The sequence below is a fragment of the Pristiophorus japonicus genome, chromosome 1 (assembly GCF_044704955.1).
Source record: "Pristiophorus japonicus isolate sPriJap1 chromosome 1, sPriJap1.hap1, whole genome shotgun sequence".
NCBI lineage: Eukaryota > Metazoa > Chordata > Chondrichthyes > Pristiophoridae > Pristiophorus > Pristiophorus japonicus.
The window spans coordinates 471,029,297-471,048,296 of NC_091977.1; the positions used below are offsets into that span (position 1 = coordinate 471,029,297).

Below are 19,000 nucleotides of genomic sequence, written 5' to 3' on the forward strand. Positions count from 1 at the left end.
ATTAGCATGGATAGAAGATTGGCTGACAAACAGAAAACAAAGAGTCGGGATAAATGGCTCATTCTCTGGTTGGCAATCAGTAATGAGTGGCGGGACCCCCAACTATTCATAATCTATATTAACGACTTGGAAGCGGGGACTGAGTGTAACATAGTCAAGTTTGCTGATGATTCAAAGATGGGAGGAAGGGTAATGTGTGAGGAGGACATAGACAGGCAAACTGAGTGGGCAAGAATTTGGCAGATGGAGTATAATGTTAGAAAATGTGAGGTCATGCGCTTTGGCAGAAAAAAATCATAGAGCAAGTTATTACTTAAATGGAGAAAGATTGCAAAGTGCTGCAGTACAGCGGGACCTGGGGGTACTTGTGCATGAAACACAAAAGGATAGTGTTGTGTATCTGTAAAGCATGCACTCTTATGTTCCGCCACCAGGGAGCGCATCACCTGAAGTCTCAAGGGATCCCAGCATCCGTTGGGAGCACTGTATATAAGCCGGCCTCTAAGGCCTGTTCCTCACTCTGGAGTGTCTTAATAAAGACTGAGGCCACTGTTACTTTAACCTCCCTGTGTGCAGTCTCATCTGTGTTAGGAACACAATAACTGGCGACGAGTAGATAAATCCAACGCAAAGATGCAGCAAACTGTGGGCATCCTGGAGAAGTTCTCGGAGGGTGAGGACTGGGAAGCCTTTGTGGAATGGCTAGACCAGTACTTTGTAGCCAACGAGCTGGACGGAGAAGGAAGCGCTGCAAAAAGGAGAGCGGTCCTCCTCATGGTCTGCGGGGCACCGACCTACAGCCTCATGAAGAATCTTCTGGCTCCGGTGAAACCCAAAGATAAGTCACATGAGGAGCTGTGTACACTGGCTCGGGAGCATCTTAACCCGATGGAGAGCATGCTGATGGCGAGGTATCGGTTCTACACATGCCAGCGATCTGAAGGTCAGGAGGTGGCGAGCTACGTCGCCGAGCTAAGGTGACTTGCAGGACAATGTGAGTTTGATGGCTACCTGGAGCAAATTCTCAGAGACTTTTTTGTACTGGGCATTGGCCATGAGACCATCCTACGAAAACTTTTGACTATAGAGACACCGACCCTCAGTAAGGCCATTGCGATAGCACAGGCGTTTATGTCCACCAGTGATAACACCAAACAAATCTCTCAGCACACAAGTGCTAGCAATGTTCATAAATTAACTGGCACCGTGTTTGCGAGCAGAAATGTACAGGGCAGAAACCACGAGACTGCAACTACCAGCAGGCCTCAAGTGACCCAGATGACTCAGAGTCCGCAACAAAGGATGAATGCAAGGCAATTCACACCTTGTTGGCATTGTGGAGGCTTCCATTCAGCCTATTCATGCCGCTTCAAAGGGTATGTTTGCAAGAACTGTGGAACAATGGGGCACCTCCAACAAGCTTGCAGAGGAGCTGCAAGCTCTGCAAAACCTGCTAACCACCACGTGGCAGAGGAAGAGCAGTCCATGGTGGATCAAAGCAATTTTGAGCCTCAGAGAGAGGAGGCAGATGCTGAAGTACACGGGGTGCACACATTTTCGATGAAATGTCCACCTATAATGCTAAATGTAAAATTGAATGGCTTAACCATAGCCATGGAACTGGACAGTGGCGCTAGCCAATCCATCATGAATAAAAAGATGTTTGAGAGACTGTGGTGCAACAAGGCACTCAGACCAGCCCTGAGCCCCATCCACACGAAACTGAGAACGTACACCAAAGAGCTTATCACTGTCCTGAGCAGCGCCCATGGTCAAGGTCATCTACGAGGGCACGGTGCACGAACTGCCACTCTGGATTGTGCTGCGCGATGGCCCCACATTGCTTGGAAGGAGCTGGCTGGGCAAAATCCGCTGGAACTGGGATGACATCCGAGCACTATCACATATCGATGAGGCCTCATGTACCCAGGTTCTTAACAAATTTCCTTCCCTTTTTGAGCCAGGTATTGGAAACTTTTCCAGAGCGAAGGTGCGGATCCACTTGGTCCCAGAAGCACAAACCATTCACCACTAGGCGCGAGCAGTACCTCACATGATGAGGGAGAGAGTGGAAATCAAGCTGGACAGGCTGCAATGTGAGGGCATCATTTCCCCAGTGGAATTCAGCGAGTGCGCCAGCCCGATTGTTCCAGTACTCAAAAGTGATGGCACAGTCAGGATTTGCAGCGATTTATAAAGTAACTATTAATCGTTTCTCGCTACAGGACCAATACCCCACTACCTAAGGCAGACGACCTATTTGCGACGCTGGCAGGAGGCAAGACGTTCACCACCTCGACCTGACTTCAGCCTACATGACGCAGGAGTGGGAGGAGTCTTCGGAGGGCCTCACCTGCATCAACACGTACAAGGGACTGTTCATCTACAACAGATGCCCGTTTGGAATTCGGTCGGCTGCAGCGATCTTCCAGAGAAACATGGAGAGCCTACGCAGGTTTGTACCACGCACGGTGGTTTTCCAGGACGACATATTGGTCACAGGTCGGGATACTGTCGAGCACCTACAAAACCTGGAGGAGGTCCTCCAGTGACTGGATCACGTAGGGCTGCGGCTGAAGAGGTCGAAATGCGTCTTCATGGCAACAGAAGTTGAGTTCTTGGGGAGAACGATCACGGCGGATGGCATTCTGCCCACAGATGTCAAGACAGAGGCTATCAGGAATGCGCCCAGGCCACACAACATCACGGAGCTGCGGTCGTTTCTGGGACTCCTCAACTATTTTGGTAACTTCCTACCGGGGTTAAGCACCATTTTGGAGCCCCTACATGTGTTATTGCGTAAAGGTGAGAACTGGGTATGGGGAAAAAAAACAAGTAATTGCTTTTGAGAAAGCCAGAAACATTTTATGCTCCAACAAGCTGCTTGTATTGTATAACCCATGTAAAAGACTTGTGCTGGCATGTGATGCGTCGTCGTACGGAGTCGGGTGTGTATTACAACAAGCTAACGTTGCGTGGAAGTTGCAAGCTGTCGCCTATGCCTCCAGGAGCTTGTCTAAGGCTGAGAGGGCCTACAGCATGATTGAGAAAGAGTCATTAGCGTGTGTGTTTGCGGTAAAGAAAACGCATCAGTACCTGTTTGGCCTCAAATTTGAGCTGGAAACCGATCACAAGCCCCTCATATTCCTGTTCGCTGAAAATAAGGGGATAAATACTAATGCCTCAGCCAGCATCCAAAGGTGGGCACTCACAGTATCAGCGTATAACTATACCATCCGCCACAGGCCAGGCACCGAGAACTGTGCAGATGCTCTCAGTTGGCTACCATTGCCCACCACGGGGGATGAAATGGCGCTGCCTGCAAATTTGTTGATGGTCATGGAAGTGTTTGAAAATGATAAATCACCTGTCACAGTCCGCCAGATTAGGACTTGGACCAGCCAAGATCCTCTGCTGTCCCTAGTACAAAACTGTGTACTGCATGGGAGCTGGGCCAGCATCCCCATTGAAATGCAAGTGCTAATCAAGCTGTTCCAGCAGCAAAAGGACGAGCTGTCCATTCAGGCAGACTGCCTGTTGTGGGGTAACCGCGTAGTGCTATCAAAAAAGAGCAGGGAGACGTTGATCTCGGATCTCCACAGCACACACCCGGGTATAGTAATGATGAAAGCGATAGCCAGATCCCATGTGTGGTGGCCCGGTATCGACTCTGACTTCGAGTCCTGTGTACGGCAATGCAGCGTATGTGCTCAGCTGAGCAATGCGCCCAGAAAGGCACCACTAAGTTTATGGTCCTGGCCCTCCAGACCATGGTCAAGGATCCATGTCGACTATGCGGGTCCGTTTCTCGGTAAAATGTTCCTGGTGGTGGTGGATGCTTTTTCAAAATGGATTGAATGTGAAATAATGTCGGGAAGCACCGCCACCACCAGCATTGAAAGCCTGAGTGCCATGTTTGCCACCCATGGCCTGCCTCACATATTGATCAGTAACAAAGGGCCATGTTTTACCAGTGCCGAATTTAAAGAATTCATGACCCGCAATGGGATCAAACATGTCACCTTGGCCCCGTTTAAACCAGCCTCCAATGGGCAGGCAGAGCGGGCAGTACAAACAATCAAACAGAGCCTTAAATGAGTCACAGAAGGCTCACTCCAAACCCGCCTGTCCCGAGTACTGCTCAGCTACCGCACGAGACCCCACTCGCTCACAAGGGTGCCCCCGGCTGAGCTACTCATGAAAAGGACACTTAAAACCAGACTCTCGCTGGTTCACCCTAACCTGCATGATCAGGTAGAGAGCAGGCGGTAGCAACAAAATGTCAATGATGGTCGCGCCACTGTGTCACGAGAAATCGATCTGAATGACTCTGTGTATGTGCTAAACTATGGACATGGTCCCAAGTGGATCGCGGGCACGGTGTTAGCTAAAGAAGGGAGTAGGGTGTTTGTAGTCAAACTAGACAATGGACAAATTTGCTGAAAGCACCTGGACCAAACGAGGCTGCGGTTCACAGACTGCCCTGAATAACCCACAGCAGACACCACCTTTTTCGAGCCCACAACAGACACCCAAAGGATCAACGACACCACCCGGAACCAGGAAATCAAACCCATCACGCCCAACAGCCCAGCAAGGCCAGGCTCACCCAGCAGCCCTGCAGGGCCGACAACACGCCAGCCCAGCGAGGGCACAGCCAACACACCAGAACAAACATTTGTACCGAGGCAGTCCATCGGGAAAGAAAGGCTCCCGACTGCCTCACCTTGTAAATAGTTTTCACTTTGATTTTGAGGGGGAGTGATGTTGTGTATCTGTAAAGCATGCACTCCCATGTTCTGCCACCAGCGAGCGCACCCCTGAAATCCCAAGGGATCCCTGCATCCCTTGGGAGCACTGTATATAAGCTAGCCCCTAAGGCCTGTTCCTCACTCTGGAGTGTCTTAATAAAGACTGATGTCACTGTTACTTTAACCTCCCCGTATGCAGTCTCATCTGTGTTCGGAACACAATACATAGTATACAGGTTCAGCAAGTGATCAGGAAGGCCACTGGAATATTTGCCTTTATTGCAAAGGGGATGGAGTATAAAAGCAGGAAAATCTTGTTACAGCTGTACAGATTATTGGTGAGGCCATACCTGGAATAGTGCGTGCATTTTTGGTTTCCATATTTACGATAGGATATACTTGCTGTTGAGGCAGTTCAGAGAAGGCTCACTTGGTTGATCCCGGGGATGAGTGGTTGATTTATGGGAAAGGTTGAGTAGGTTGGGCCTCTACTCATTTGAATTCAAAAGAATGAGAGGTGATCTTATAGAAACGTATAAGATTATGAGGGGGCTTGACAAGGTGGATGCAAAGAGGATGTTTCCACTGGTGGGGGAGACTAGAACTAACGGGCATGATCTTAGGATAAGGGGCCGCCCATTCAGAACTGAGATGAGGAGAAATTTCTTCTCTGAGGGTTGTGAATCTGTGGAATTCGTTGCCTCAAAGAGCTGTGGAAGGTGGGGCATTAAATAAATTGAAGACAGAAATATACAGTTTCTTAAACGATAAGGGGTTATGGGGACCGGGCAGGGAAGTGGAGCTGAGTCCATGATCAGATCAGCCATGATCTTATTGAATGGCGGAGCAGGCTCGAGGGGCCTTATGGCTCCTATTTCTTCTGTTCTTATGAATGTTGTTATTTGACAATGTGCAGCATGAAATGTTACCTGTGATCATAAATTTAACAGAACTATACCTGCCAGAAAAGTTTAGCCCAAGACTAAAGCATTGTACACACGGTTGCTAGACACAATCCTGAGAAAAGCTAGTGATGCATCAGGAGCAAGGGAGTATCACAAGTATGGTGGTCTTTGTGATGGAGAGGGTGTGGAGTCAGAAGCTCAGCTCAGGGTCAAATAGGATGCCAAGGTTGTGAACAGTCTGTTTCAGCCTGAGACAGTGACCAGGCATGTGGATGGAAACAATGGCAAGGAATTAGACTCTGTGGTGGGGTCTAAAGACAAAGGCTTTGGTCTTCCCAATGTTTAATCGGATCATCTAGGACTAGATGTTGGACAAGCAGTCTGACAACATAATGGAGCGGTCAAGAGAGGTGATGTAAAGATACATGTGGAACCTGATATCATGTCTTTGAATGATTTTGTTAAGTGGAAGCAGGAAATACGAGGGGACCAATGATGTATCCTTGAGGGACTCCTGAAATAACTGTCTGGGGAAAGAAGAGAAGCCAGTGATTCTCTACTTCGACTGGATAGGAAAGAGTAGAACCAGGTGAGGGCAATCCAACTCAGCTGGACAAAAAGGAGAGGCATTGGAGGCGGATAGTGTGGCCAATGGTGTCAAAGGCTACAGAGAAGTTGAGGAGGGATAGTGCCCCATGATCACATTCATAGAGAATGTTATTTGTGACTTTGATTAGGACCGTTTCATTGCTGTGACAGGCGCAGACACCTGATTGGACAGGTTCAAATACACTGGGCCTGAATTTGTACTGAGCAGTGAATGAATGGTGCTAGCCATTCATTAGACTTGCACTTGCTGTAGACTTTCTATGAGCTTTTGCACAGCAGGTTCCTGTCAGCCAATCATTCAGAAAGTGCAGCACCCTCTACAGGGCATCTGGGACCTGTGTGAACAGGACAAGTGACTGTGCATCTCCTTAACCAATCGCCCAGATTTTGCAGTAAAAATAATGGTGAGGCCATCACCGCTCACCGTTATTAAGGATTAAATCGGACAGCTACTTTCAGCATCCTCACATGCGCAGTTAAATGCGGAAATCAGGAAGTTGTTGCCTGAGTTGCTCTGCTCCTTCAGAAGCTTCCCTCAGTACTGGAGAGATTGTTTTACAGTAATTAAGACTTATCACGTTGTTAAAAGGATATTTACACTGGAATGGATTAGCCCTAACTTTTTCTAGCAAGTTGAGCCATATCTATGAGGTAAGTACGGCAACTTCATGCCTTTTAAGGCATTTGAATGGTGAGTGAGACAGTGAAATGCCATTTTAGGTAGCTTACAGAAGAACATCGCATCTCAGACAGCAATTTCTGCATTTCTGCATTTAGTTGCGCATGTACAGTCTCTGGAAGTTGCTGTCCTATTTCCATATAAATAACAGTGAGACCTATTAGTCTCACTGTTGGCCCACATTTTGCAGTAGAAATAATGGTGAGGCTATCGGCACTCCCCATTATTAAGGAGTAAATTGGACAGCAACTTCTGGCGATGCACATGCACAGTTAAATGCAGAAATCAGGAAATTGTTGTCTGAGTTGCCCTGCGCCCCCAGAAGCTTTGCTATACCAATATCTTGTGGAGAGACTCAGCATTGAAATGCATGAACAGCGTGAAGTTGCGGTACTTACCCACTAGATACCCACTAAACATGCCAGAAAAGATTAGGGCTTGTCCAGTCAAGTGAAAGTGAATTTTAATGGTGTGATATATCTTAATTACTGTCAAACAGCCTCTCTGGGACTGAAAATTAGTTTTTATAAGTGTGGAGTGTCAATCCTTAATTTTTTTTTATTTTTGGAGATTTTTAAAAAATCAACATTTTTAAAATCTTTTTGTTTTTCTCTCTTTTATCTCTATCTCTTAATCCTATCTGTCTTCCCCTCTCTTCATTTCGCTTTCTCTATATATTAAATAACTATTACATAGAATATACAGCACAGAAACAAGCCATAAGTCTGTGCCGGTGTTTATGCTCCACTCGAGCCTGAACTATAAACTGACACTGACGGCGAGTTATGGCTTTTAACATTTCCTGGTTTGGTATCTGTGTGTTTCATCCCCAACATCCCAGGCCAACATCCCCAGCATTGAAGCACTGACCACAATTGATCAGCTCTGCTGGGAAGGCCACATTGTTCGCATGCCAGACACGAGACTCCAAAAGCAAGTGCTCTACTCGGTATTCCTTCACGGCAAGCGAGCCAAAGGTGGGCAGAGGAAACGTTACAAGGACACCCTCAAAGCCTCCTTGATAAAGTGCAACATCCCCACTGACACCTGGGAGTCCCTGGCCAAAGACCGCACTAAGTGGAAGAAGTGCGGCAAACCAATCCCACCCACCCCTTCCCTCAATGTCTATCTGTCCCACCTGTGACAGAGACCGTGGTTCTCGTATTGGACTGTACAGCCATCTAAGAACTCATGTTAAGAGTGGAAGCAAGTCTTCCTCAATTCCAAGGGACTTCCTATGATGATGATAATGATGCTTCAGTAAGGATTCTTCCGTCTGACTGGTTAAGGAGACATAGAAACATACAAAATAGGTGCAGGAGTAGGCCATTCGGCCCTTCGAGCCTGCACCACCATTCAATAAGATCGTGGCTGATCATGCAACTTTAGTACCCTATTCCTGCTTTCTCTCCATACCCTTTGATCCCTTTAGCCATAACTCCCTTTTGAATATATCCGACAAACTGGCCTCAACAACTTTCTGTGGTAGAGAATTCCACAGGTTCACAATTCTCTGAGTGAAGACGTTTCTCCTCTTCTCGGTCCTAAATGGCTTACCCCTTATCCTTAGACTGTAACTCCTGGTTCTGGACTTCCCCAACATTGAGAACATTATTCCTGCATCTAACCTGTCCAATCCTGTCAGAATTTTATATGATTTTATGAGATTCCCTCTCATTCTTCTAAATTTCAGCGAATATAAGCGTCAGGAGCAGCGTCGAGGAGGTGCGTGGGTGAGGCCTATAAAAGGCACAGCAGGGAGTCCGGGGCCCAATGTCGGCGGCAGTTGGGAGCAGCGTCGAGGAGGTGCGTTGGTGAGGCCTATAAAAGGCACAGCAGGGAGTCCGGGGCCCAGTGTCGGCGGCAGTTGGGAGCAGCGTCGAGGAGGTGCGTGGTGAGGCCTATAAAAGGCACAGCAGGGAGTCTGGGGCCCAGTGTCGGCGGCAGTCGGGAGCAGCGTCGAGGAGGTGCGTGGAGAAGCCTATAAAAGGCGTACTGGTGCAGCTACAGGGAGAAGGCAAAAAAGAAGTAGAAAGAAATCAAAAGGTGACGTCACAGCCAAGAGGGTAAGTGATTGGCTGGTGATTGGTGAGTAGTTTTTCTCTTTTCCACTTTTCTTTTTCTCTTCTATAATAGTGAGTAACTTTTAACATTGTTGTTGCCAATTTAAGTGTATCTAAGGGTTAAGTCATGGAAGGAGAGCTCGGTCGGGTGTTATGCTCCTCCTGTACCATGTGGGAACTCAGGGACGACACCAGTGTCCCTGACGACTATATCTGCAGGAAGTGTATCCACTTCAAGCTGCTGACGGTCCATGTTGCGGAGTTGGAGCTGAGGGTGGATTCACTCTGGAGTATCCACGATGCTGAGAATGATGTGAGTATCACGTGTAGCGAGTTGGTCTTGCTGCAGGAGAAGGGTCCACAGCCAGCTAGGGAATGGAAGACCAGCAGGAAGAGTAGTGCAAGGAAGGTAGTGCAGGAGTCCCCTGTGGTCATCCCCCTGCAAAACAGATACACTGCTTTGGGTACTGTTGAGGGGGATGACTCATCAGGGGAGGGCAGCAGCAGCCAAGTTCATGGCACCATGGTTGGCTCTGTTGCACAGGAGGGCAGGAAAAAGAGTGGGAGAGCGATAGTAATAGGGGATTCAATTGTAAAGGGAATAGATAGGCGTTTCTGCGGCCGCAACCGAGACTCCAGGATGGTATGTTGCCTCCCTGGTGCAAGGGTCAAGGATGTCTCGGAGCAGGTGCAGGACATTCTAAAAATGGAGGGAGAACAGCCAGTTGTTGTGGTGCACATTGGTACCAATGACATAGGTAAAAAAAGGGATGAGGTCCTACGAAATGAATTTAAGGAGCTAGGAACTAAATTAAAAAGTAGGACCTCAAAAGTAGTAATCTCGGGATTGCTACCAGTGCCACGTGATAGTCAGAGTAGGAATCGCAGGATAGCGCAGATGAATACGTGGCTTGAGCAGTGGTGCAGCAGGGAGGGATTCAAATTCCTGGGGCATTGGAACCGGTTCTGGGGGAGGTGGGACCAGTACAAACCGGACGATCTGCACCTGGGCAGGACCGGAACCAATGTCCTAGGGGGAGTGTTTGCTAGTGGTGTTGGGGAGGATTTAAACTAATATGGCAGGGGGATGGGAACCAATGCAGGGAGACAGAGGGAAACAAAAAGGAGGCAAAAGCAAAAGACAGAAAGGAGATGAGGAAAAGTGGAGGGCAGAGAAACCCAAGGCAAAGAACAAAAAGGGCCACTGTACAGCAAAATTCTAAAAGGACAAAGGGTGTTAAAAAAACAAGCCTGAAGGCTTTGTGTCTTAATGCAAGGAGTATCCGCAATAAGGTGGATGAATTAACTGTGCAAATAGATGTTAACAAATATGATGTGATTGGGATTACGGAGACGTGGCTCCAGGATGATCAGGGCTGGGAACTCAACATCCAGGGGTATTCAACATTCAGGAAAGATAGAATAAAATGAAAAGGAGGTGGGGTAGCATTGCTGGTTAAGGAGGAAATTAAGGCAATAGTTCGGAAGGACATTAGCTTGGATGATATGGAATCTATATGGGTAGAGCTGCAGAATACCAAAGGGCAAAAAACGTTAGTGGGAGTTGTGTACAGACCTCCAAACAGTAGTAGTGATGTTGGGGAGGGCATCAAACATGAAATTAGGGGTGTGTGCAATAAAGGTGCAGCAGTTATAATGGGTGACTTTAATATGCACATAGATTGGGTTAACCAAACTGGAAGCAATACGGTAGAGGAGGATTTCCTGGAGTGCATAAGGGATGGTTTTTTAGACCAATATGTCGAGGAACCAACTAGGGGGGGAGGCCATCTTAGACTGGGTGTTGTGTAATGAGAGAGGATTAATTAACAATCTCGTTGTGCGAGGCCCCTTGGGGAAGAGTGACCATAATATGGTGGAATTCTGCATTAGGATGGAGAATGAAACAGTTAATTCAGAGACCATGGTCCAGAACTTAAAGAAGGGTAACTTTGAAGGTATGAGGCGTGAATTGGCTAGGATAGATTGGCGAATGATACTGAAGGGGTTGACTGTGGATGGGCAATGGCAGACATTTAGAGACCGCATGGATGAACTACAACAATTGTACATTCCTGTCTGGCGTAAAAATAAAAAAGGGAAGGTGGCTCAACCGTGGCTATCAAGGGAAATCAGGGATAGTATTAAAGCCAAGGAAGTGGCATACAAATTGGCCAGAAATAGCAGCGAACCCGGGGACTCGGAGAAATTTAGAACTCAGCAGAGGAGGACTAAGGGTTTGATTAGGGCAGGGAAAATGGAGTACGAGAAGAAGCTTGCAGGGAACATTAAGTCGGATTGCAAAAGTTTCTATAGATATGTAAAGAGAAAAAGGTTAGTAAAGACAAACGTAGGTCCCCTGCAGTCAGAATCAGGGGAAGTCATAACGGGGAACAAAGAAATGGCGGACCAATTGAACCAGTACTTTGGTTCGGTATTCACTGAGGAAGACACAAACAACCTTCCGGATATAAAAGGGGTCGGAGGGTCTAGTAAGGAGGAGGAACTGAGGGAAATCCTTATTAGTCGGGAAATTTTGTTGGGGAAATTGATGGGATTGAAGGCCGATAAATCCCCAGGGCCTGATGGGCTGCATCCCAGAGTACTTAAGGAGGTGGCCTTGGAAATAGAGGATGCATTGACAGTCATTTTCCAACATTCCATTGACTCTGGATCAGTTCCTATGGAGTGGAGGGTAGCCAATGTAACCCTACTTTTTAAAAAAGGAGGGAGAGAGAAAACAGGGAATTATAGACCGGTCAGCCTGACATCGGTAGTGGGTAAAATGATGGAATCAATTATTAAGGATGTCATAGCAGTGCATTTGGAAAGAGGTAATATGATAGGTCCAAGTCAGCATGGATTTGTGAAAGGGAAATCATGCTTGACAAATCTTCTGGAATTTTTTGAGGATGTTTCCAGTAGAGTGGACAAGGGAGAATCAGTTGATGTGGTATATTTGGACTTTCAGAAGGCTTTCGACAAGGTCCCACACAAGAGATTAATGTGCAAAGTTAAAGCACATGGGATTGGGGGTAGTGTGCTGACATGGATTGAGAACTGGTTGTCAGACAGGAAGCAAAGAGTAGGAGTAAATGGGGACTTTTCAGAATGGCAGGCAGTGACTAGTGGGGTACCGCAAGGTTCTGTGCTGGGGCCCCAGCTGTTTACACTGTACATTAATGATTTAGACGAGGGGATTAAATGTAGTATCTCCAAATTTGCGGATGACACTAAATTGGGTGGCAGTGTGAGCTGCAAGGAGGATTCTATGAGGCTGCAGAAGCGACTTGGATAGGTTAGGTGAGTGGGCAAATGCATGGCAGATGAAGTATAATGTGGATAAATGTGAGGTTATCCACTTTGGTGGTAAAAACAGAGAGACAGACTATTATCTGAATGGTGACAGATTAGGAAAAGGGGAGGTGCAAAGAGACCTGGGTGTCATGGTACATCAGTCATTGAAGGTTGGCATGCAGGTACAGCAGGCGGTTAAGAAAGCAAATGGCATGTTGGCCTTTGTAGCGAGGGGATTTGAGTACAGGGGCAGGGAGGTGTTGCTACAATTGTACAGGGCCTTGGTGAGGCCACACCTGGAGTATTGTGTACAGTTTTGGTCTCCTAACTTGAGGAAGGACATTCTTGCTATTGAGGGAGTGCAGCGAAGGTTCACCAGACTGATTCCCGGGATGGCGGGACTGACCTATCAAGAAAGACTGGATCAACTGGGCTTGTATTCACTGGAGTTCAGAAGAATGAGAGGGGACCTCATAGAAATGTTTAAAATTCTGTCGGGGTTAGACAGGTTAGATGCAGGAAGAATGTTCCCAATGTTGGGGAAGTCCAGAACCAGGGGACACAGTCTAAGGATAAGGGGGAAGCCATTTAGGACCGAGATGAGGAGGAATTTCTTCACCCAGAGAGTGGTGAACCTGTGGAATTCTCTACCACAGAAAGTTGTTGAGGCCAATTCACTAAATATATTCAAAAAGGAGTTAGATGAAGTCCTTACTACTAGGGGAATCAAGGGGTATGGTGAGAAAGCAGGAATGGGGTACTGAAGTTACATGTTCAGCCATGAACTCATTGAATGGCGGTGCAGGCTAGAAGGGCCGAATGGCCTACTCCTGCACCTATTTTCTATGTTTCTATGTTTCTATGTTTCTAAGTCGATTCAATCTTTGTTCATATGTCAGTCAAGCCATCCCGGGAATCAGTCGAGTGAACCTTCGCTGCACTCCCTCAATAGTAAGAATGTCTTTCCTCAGATTCGGAGACCAAAACTGGACACAATATTCAAGGTGTGGCCTCACCAAGGCCCTGTACAACTGCAGTAAGACATCCCTGCTCCTATACACAAATCCTCTCGCTATGAAGGTCAACATGCCATTTGCTTTCTTCACCGCCTGTTGTACCTGCATGCCAACTTTCAATGACTGATGTACCATGACACCCAGATCTCGTTGCATCTCCCCTTTTCCTAATCTGCTGCCATTCAGATAATATTCTGCCTTCCTGTTTTTCCCACCAAAGTGGATAATCTCACATTTATCTATATTATACTGCATCTGCCATGCATTTGCCCACTCACCTAACCTGTCCAAGTCACCCTGCAGCCTCTTAGCATCCTCCTCACAGCTCACACTGCCACCGAGCTTAGTGTCACCTGCAAACTTGGAGATATTACATTCAATTCCTTCATTTAAATCATTAATGTATATTGTAAATAGCTGGGGCCCAGCACTGAACCTTGCAGTACCCCACGGGTCACTGCCTGCTATTCTGAAAAGGACCCGTTTATTCCAATTCTTTGCTTCCTGTCTGCCAATCAGTTGTCTATCCACGTCAATACATTACCCCTAATACCATGTGCTTTAATTTTGCACACTAATCTCTTGTGTGGGACCTTGTCAAAAGCCTTTTGAAGGTCCAAATACACCACATCCACTGGTTTTCCCTTGTCCACTCTATTAGTTACATTCTCAAAAAATTCTAAAAGATTTGTCAAGCATGATTTCCCTTTCATAAATCCATGCTGACTTGGACCAATCTTGTCACTGATTTCCAAATGCACTGCTATTACAAATTTAACAACTGATTCCTACATTTTCCCCACTACTGATGTCAGGCTAACTGGTCTATAATTCCATGTTTTCTCTCCCTCCTTTTTTAAAAAGTGGGGTGACATTAGCTATCCTCCAATCCATAGGAACTGATCCAGAGTCTATAGAATGTTGGAAAATGACCACCAATGCATCCACTATTTCTAGGGCCACTTCCTTAAATACTCTGGGATGCAGACTATCAGACCCTGGGGATTTATTGGCCTTCAATCCCATCAATTTCCCTAACACAATTTCCTAACAAATAAGGATTCCCTTCAGTTCCTCCTTTTCGCTAGACCCTCGGTCCCCTAGTATTTCCGGAACGTTATTTGTGTCTTCCTTCATGAAGACAGAACCAAAGTATTTGTTCAATTGGTCTGCCATTTCTTTGTTCCCCATTATAAATTCATGTGATTCTGCCTGCAAGGCACCGACATTTGTTTTCACTAATCTTTTTCTCTTCACATATCGATAGAAGCTTTTGCAGTCAGTTGTTATATTCCCTGCAAGCTTACTCTATTTTCCCCCTCCTAATTAAACCCTTTGTCCTCCTCTGCTGAATTCTAAATTTCTCCCAGTCCACAGATTTGCTGCTTTTTCTGGCCAATTTATATGCCTCTTCCTTGGATTTAACACTATCGCTCATTTCCGTTGTTAGCCACGGTTGAGCCATCTTCCCCATTTTATTTTTACGCCAGACAGGGATGTACAATTGTTGTAGTTCATCCATGTGATCCTTAAATGTCTGCCATTGCCTATCCACCATCAACTCTTTAAGTATTATTTACCAGTCTATCCTAGCCAATTCATGTCTCATACCATCGAAGTTACCTTTCTTTAAGTTCAGGACCCTAGTCTCTGAATTAACTGTGTCACTCTCCATCTTAATGAAGAATTCTACCATATTAAGATCACTCTTCCCCAAGGAGCCTCGCACAACAAGATTGCTAATGAATCCTCTCTCATTACACATCACCCAGTCGAGGATGGCCAGCTCTCTAGTCGACATATTGGTCTAGAAAACCATCCCTTATGCACTCCAGGAAATCCTCCTCCACCGTATTGCTACCAGTTTGGTTAGCCCAATCTATATGTAGATTTAAGTCACCCATGATAAGTGCTGTACCTTTATTGCATGCATACCTAATTTCCTGTTTGATGTCATCCCCAACCTCACTACTACTGTTTGGTGGTCTGTACACAACTCCCACTAGCGTTTTCTGTCCTTTGCTGTTCCGCAGTTCTACCCATACAGATTCCACATCATCCAGGCTAATGTCCTTCCTTACTATTGTGTTAATCTCTTTAACCAGCAACGCTACCCCACCTCCTTTTCATTTCTGTCTATTCTTCCTGAATATTGAATACCCCTGGATGTTGAGTTCCCAGCCATGGTCACTGTGGAGCCATGTCTCCATAATCACAATTACATCATATTTGTTAACAGCTATCTGCGCAGTTAATTTATCCACCTTATTATGAATGCTCCTCGCATTGAGACACATAGCCTTCAGGCTTGTTTTTTTAACACTCTTTGTCCTTTTAGAATTACGTTGTCATGTGGCCCTTTTTGATTTTTGCCTTTGATTTCTCTGCCCTCCACTTTTCCTTATCTCCTTTCCAGCTTTTGCTTCTGGCTCCATTTTACTTCCCTCTATCTCCCTGCGTAAATTCCCATCCCCTTGCCATATTAGTTTAAACTCTCCCCAACAGCGCTAGCAAACACTCCCCCTAGGACATTGGTTCCAGTCCTGCCCATACTTGCTTTGTTCACACAGGTCCCAGATCACCTGTATAAGGCTCTGCCCTGTTTTGTATTTCTAATTACAATTTCCAGTGCAAAGGTCCACAGAAAGTCTGTGAGCAAGTGTAAGTACAATGGTTCGCTGCTAACGCAACATCTGGATCGCATGTCATTTCAAGAGCAAAATCCAACCCGAAGTTGCAAAGATGGGCATGGATTTGGATGGGGACAAAACTTCAAGGACCTAGGAGAGGAAAGGGAGCTTGGCGATGAGGCATAGTTTGCAAGGACGGAAGGGTCAAGGTTTGGTTTTTGAAACCAGGCAGGAGCAGGTAGATTTAGCCCAGGCGGAATTGCCGCTGTCCATGGTACTTAATTACAATTAGTGCATTATAATAAGTTATTTTGCCATCCGTAATGTAGCGGGTTTATTTTTTCTTCACGCATTTAGAAATTCGATTTACACAGGACTCGGCGAGTTATGGCTTGTAATTTTAGGCAGTTTGACAATGCAGCGAACACACATACACCTTTCACTATTTATAAACACTTTAAAGTTACTGTGACAATCAAATGTTTTAATTGGAGAAAACTAGCCAGATTTATCATTAAAGTCCTGTAGTCAGTTTGAAAAATATTTAATTCACTGGTACAATTTATTTGATAAAGACTGTGGCAGATTCCATATAAGAATAGGTCTACATGCTTTCCTTAATGTTCTCCAAACACAGCATCGGGTCTACACCTACGCTAACTGTAACCATGCAAAGTCGGTACAAGAGGTGAAACTGAATGACATGTGTCCAAAAGATATTTAAATAAACATGTTTGCAACATCCCAGCGTTTATATTTCCAAACTTTCATTTCAGATTAATAAAGCATTTATCTTCAGCCATCCGCCTTTTTTCATCAAGAACAACAGATTGGGTAACTATGCAGCATTTCGTCTGCAGTACATGAGTGCAGCGTATATATATATGTGTGTGCATTTTAAAATGCACAGACGTGTCAAAAGTTATCGAGTGGGAAGAAAAACAGGACCATTTGCGTCCAGGCATTATTTCCTTAAACTCGGAATTATACAACCTCTCAGTTAAACTATAGAAAGAAAATGTTGATCAGAAGCTTGATTCAACAGTGTCAGTACGTTAGAGTAATCTTCGCTGAAAACACGGTAAATTGGGCCAGATTTCGCCACTGCGCTGCCCTCAGCTAGCTGTCCGCGGCACCGGCCGCTTTGGAAAGCGCCAGCAGCTCCAGCGCTCGCTGCCGGAATTTCTGGTCTCGAACGCTGTAGATGATCACGTTCCAGCAACTGTTTGAAGTCAGGATCCAAAAGGCGAAAAAGGAGAAGTCACACCATTGACATCCCAGGACGTTTCCCACCACAAACACGGCGACGGGGCTGAAGGAAGCAGTGAAGGCGAGAGTCAGGGTCGCGATGGTTTTTGCAGCTTTGATATCGGAAAAGGAGGGACGGGACAACTTGCTTTTTGCCAGCAGTTTCCGCTGTTTGGAGTACTGCCGAATACTGCTGAACGACAAAATGTTTATCGCTACCGTCCCTCCCAGGAGTGTGAAATCAAAAGCTGGGAAAAGCAGCAGAATCTTCCAGCCATTCTGAGGCAACCCCCCGGCCACCAAGGCGAAGTTACACATTCGACTGCAGGGGTTATATTGGAGCATGATCCCCTGGCTAAATATCAGAGGGGATACAGCGAGGAAGAAACTGGCAACCCAGGTGATGCCGATCAGGGACAGTGTTCTCTTCCTGGTAATCACCGCCTCTTTGTGCAGGGGCCTTAGGATGGCGATGCTTCTTTCGATGGTCAGTAGAAAGATGGTGCTGATGGAGACCAGGGTGCAGCCGGCGTAGACCGTCCCAATCACTGTGCAGGGCTGGAAATAGTGGCTAAATAAAGTGTCCGCCTCCCATTCTGTCGACGATTCTTTGAGCATGAGGAGTATCTCCATGTAGACGGAAAATGGGACCACGAGAACGCCAACAGCCAGATCCGCCACTGCCAGAGAAGCCCTCAGGTAGCCCTGAGGGGTGCAGGCGCGCTTGAAGCCTAAGAACACAACCAGAGTCACCAGGTTGCCAAGCAGTATAGCAATGGTCAGTAAGATCATGAAGATGACGGTTAGCATTTTGCTCATGAAGGTGCAGCAGCAGATGCTGCAGCTGGCTTGCTGTAATTCAACCACCATGACTTCTCCCGAAAAGATACGGTTCTCCAAAGTTATGGCACCAGGTACAAAGATACCGTGTGCGAGCACTTCCAGTTGATTCCACCGATTGGGCCCAATCAGAAGGTTTAGCTGCTCGAGGAACTATCTCATCTTCAAATGGCCATCATTTTTCATAAGAGGCATGATTGACGTCTATAATTAAAAAAAACGGATATGGATCATATTCGCCTGAAGGCGAGATGTCAGGTTTTGTTGGACGAGCTACAACCTGGAAGCATTTTACTAGGTGGAGTCTCCCATTACCTTACACAGCACTTAACTGTTTTGCCAAACACTTTACGTAAGTCATTGCATGCTAATTATCTAATTAAAACGCTTTTTAATATTTGGATTGGCTTTTTAAATTATATTTTCCTGCTGGAGTGAGAGAATTAAACACTAGGGACATAGTGTCAACGTATCACTAGTATCGCAGTCAGGCACTTGAAGAAAACCCCTTCAATTCAACAATGTGCTTCAGCCACAGCCTGGGAAGGTGACTCTGTACTCCACTAATGTGAGATTTACAATCCGCGCATCAGACGGCTTTGTGATCCCTGTCCACGAGAATGCCGATTTGGAACTAAATCGTGCGCAATTTTATACTTTGGACCCAAACCAAACCAAGTTGAGGCTGCTCAAACTCACTTCACCTGGATCTTTGCAACCAGCAGACAGAAGAATCTCTCATCCGCTGCGTTTAGGTTGCTTTCTACCTCAAATTCTATAAGCAAAATAGTAGTGCCTACTACCCAACCCCCAAGAAGATAAATTACTTTTATTACCAGTTTTCCAAGTGACGCCTGATGTCATTTTTTTTGGCAAAACATATTTTTCTTAAAGTCTGATCTGAAAGATCCTACCTTATCATCCAGTCACAGCGACCGCCATAATCCACGCTCTGTTTTTAC

The 19,000-nt window shown here is 46.1% G+C and overlaps 1 protein-coding gene across 1 annotated transcript; it reads right to left on the minus strand.

Moving 5' to 3' along the window:
* Nucleotides 1–17,069: 17,069 nt before the first annotated feature.
* LOC139268552 (neuropeptide receptor 22) lies at nt 17,070–18,068 on the minus strand. Its single transcript, XM_070886908.1, has one exon. It carries the CDS (start codon nt 18,066–18,068, stop codon nt 17,070–17,072), a length of 999 nt encoding a protein of 332 aa, XP_070743009.1.
* Between the last annotated feature and the right edge of the window lie 932 nt (nt 18,069–19,000).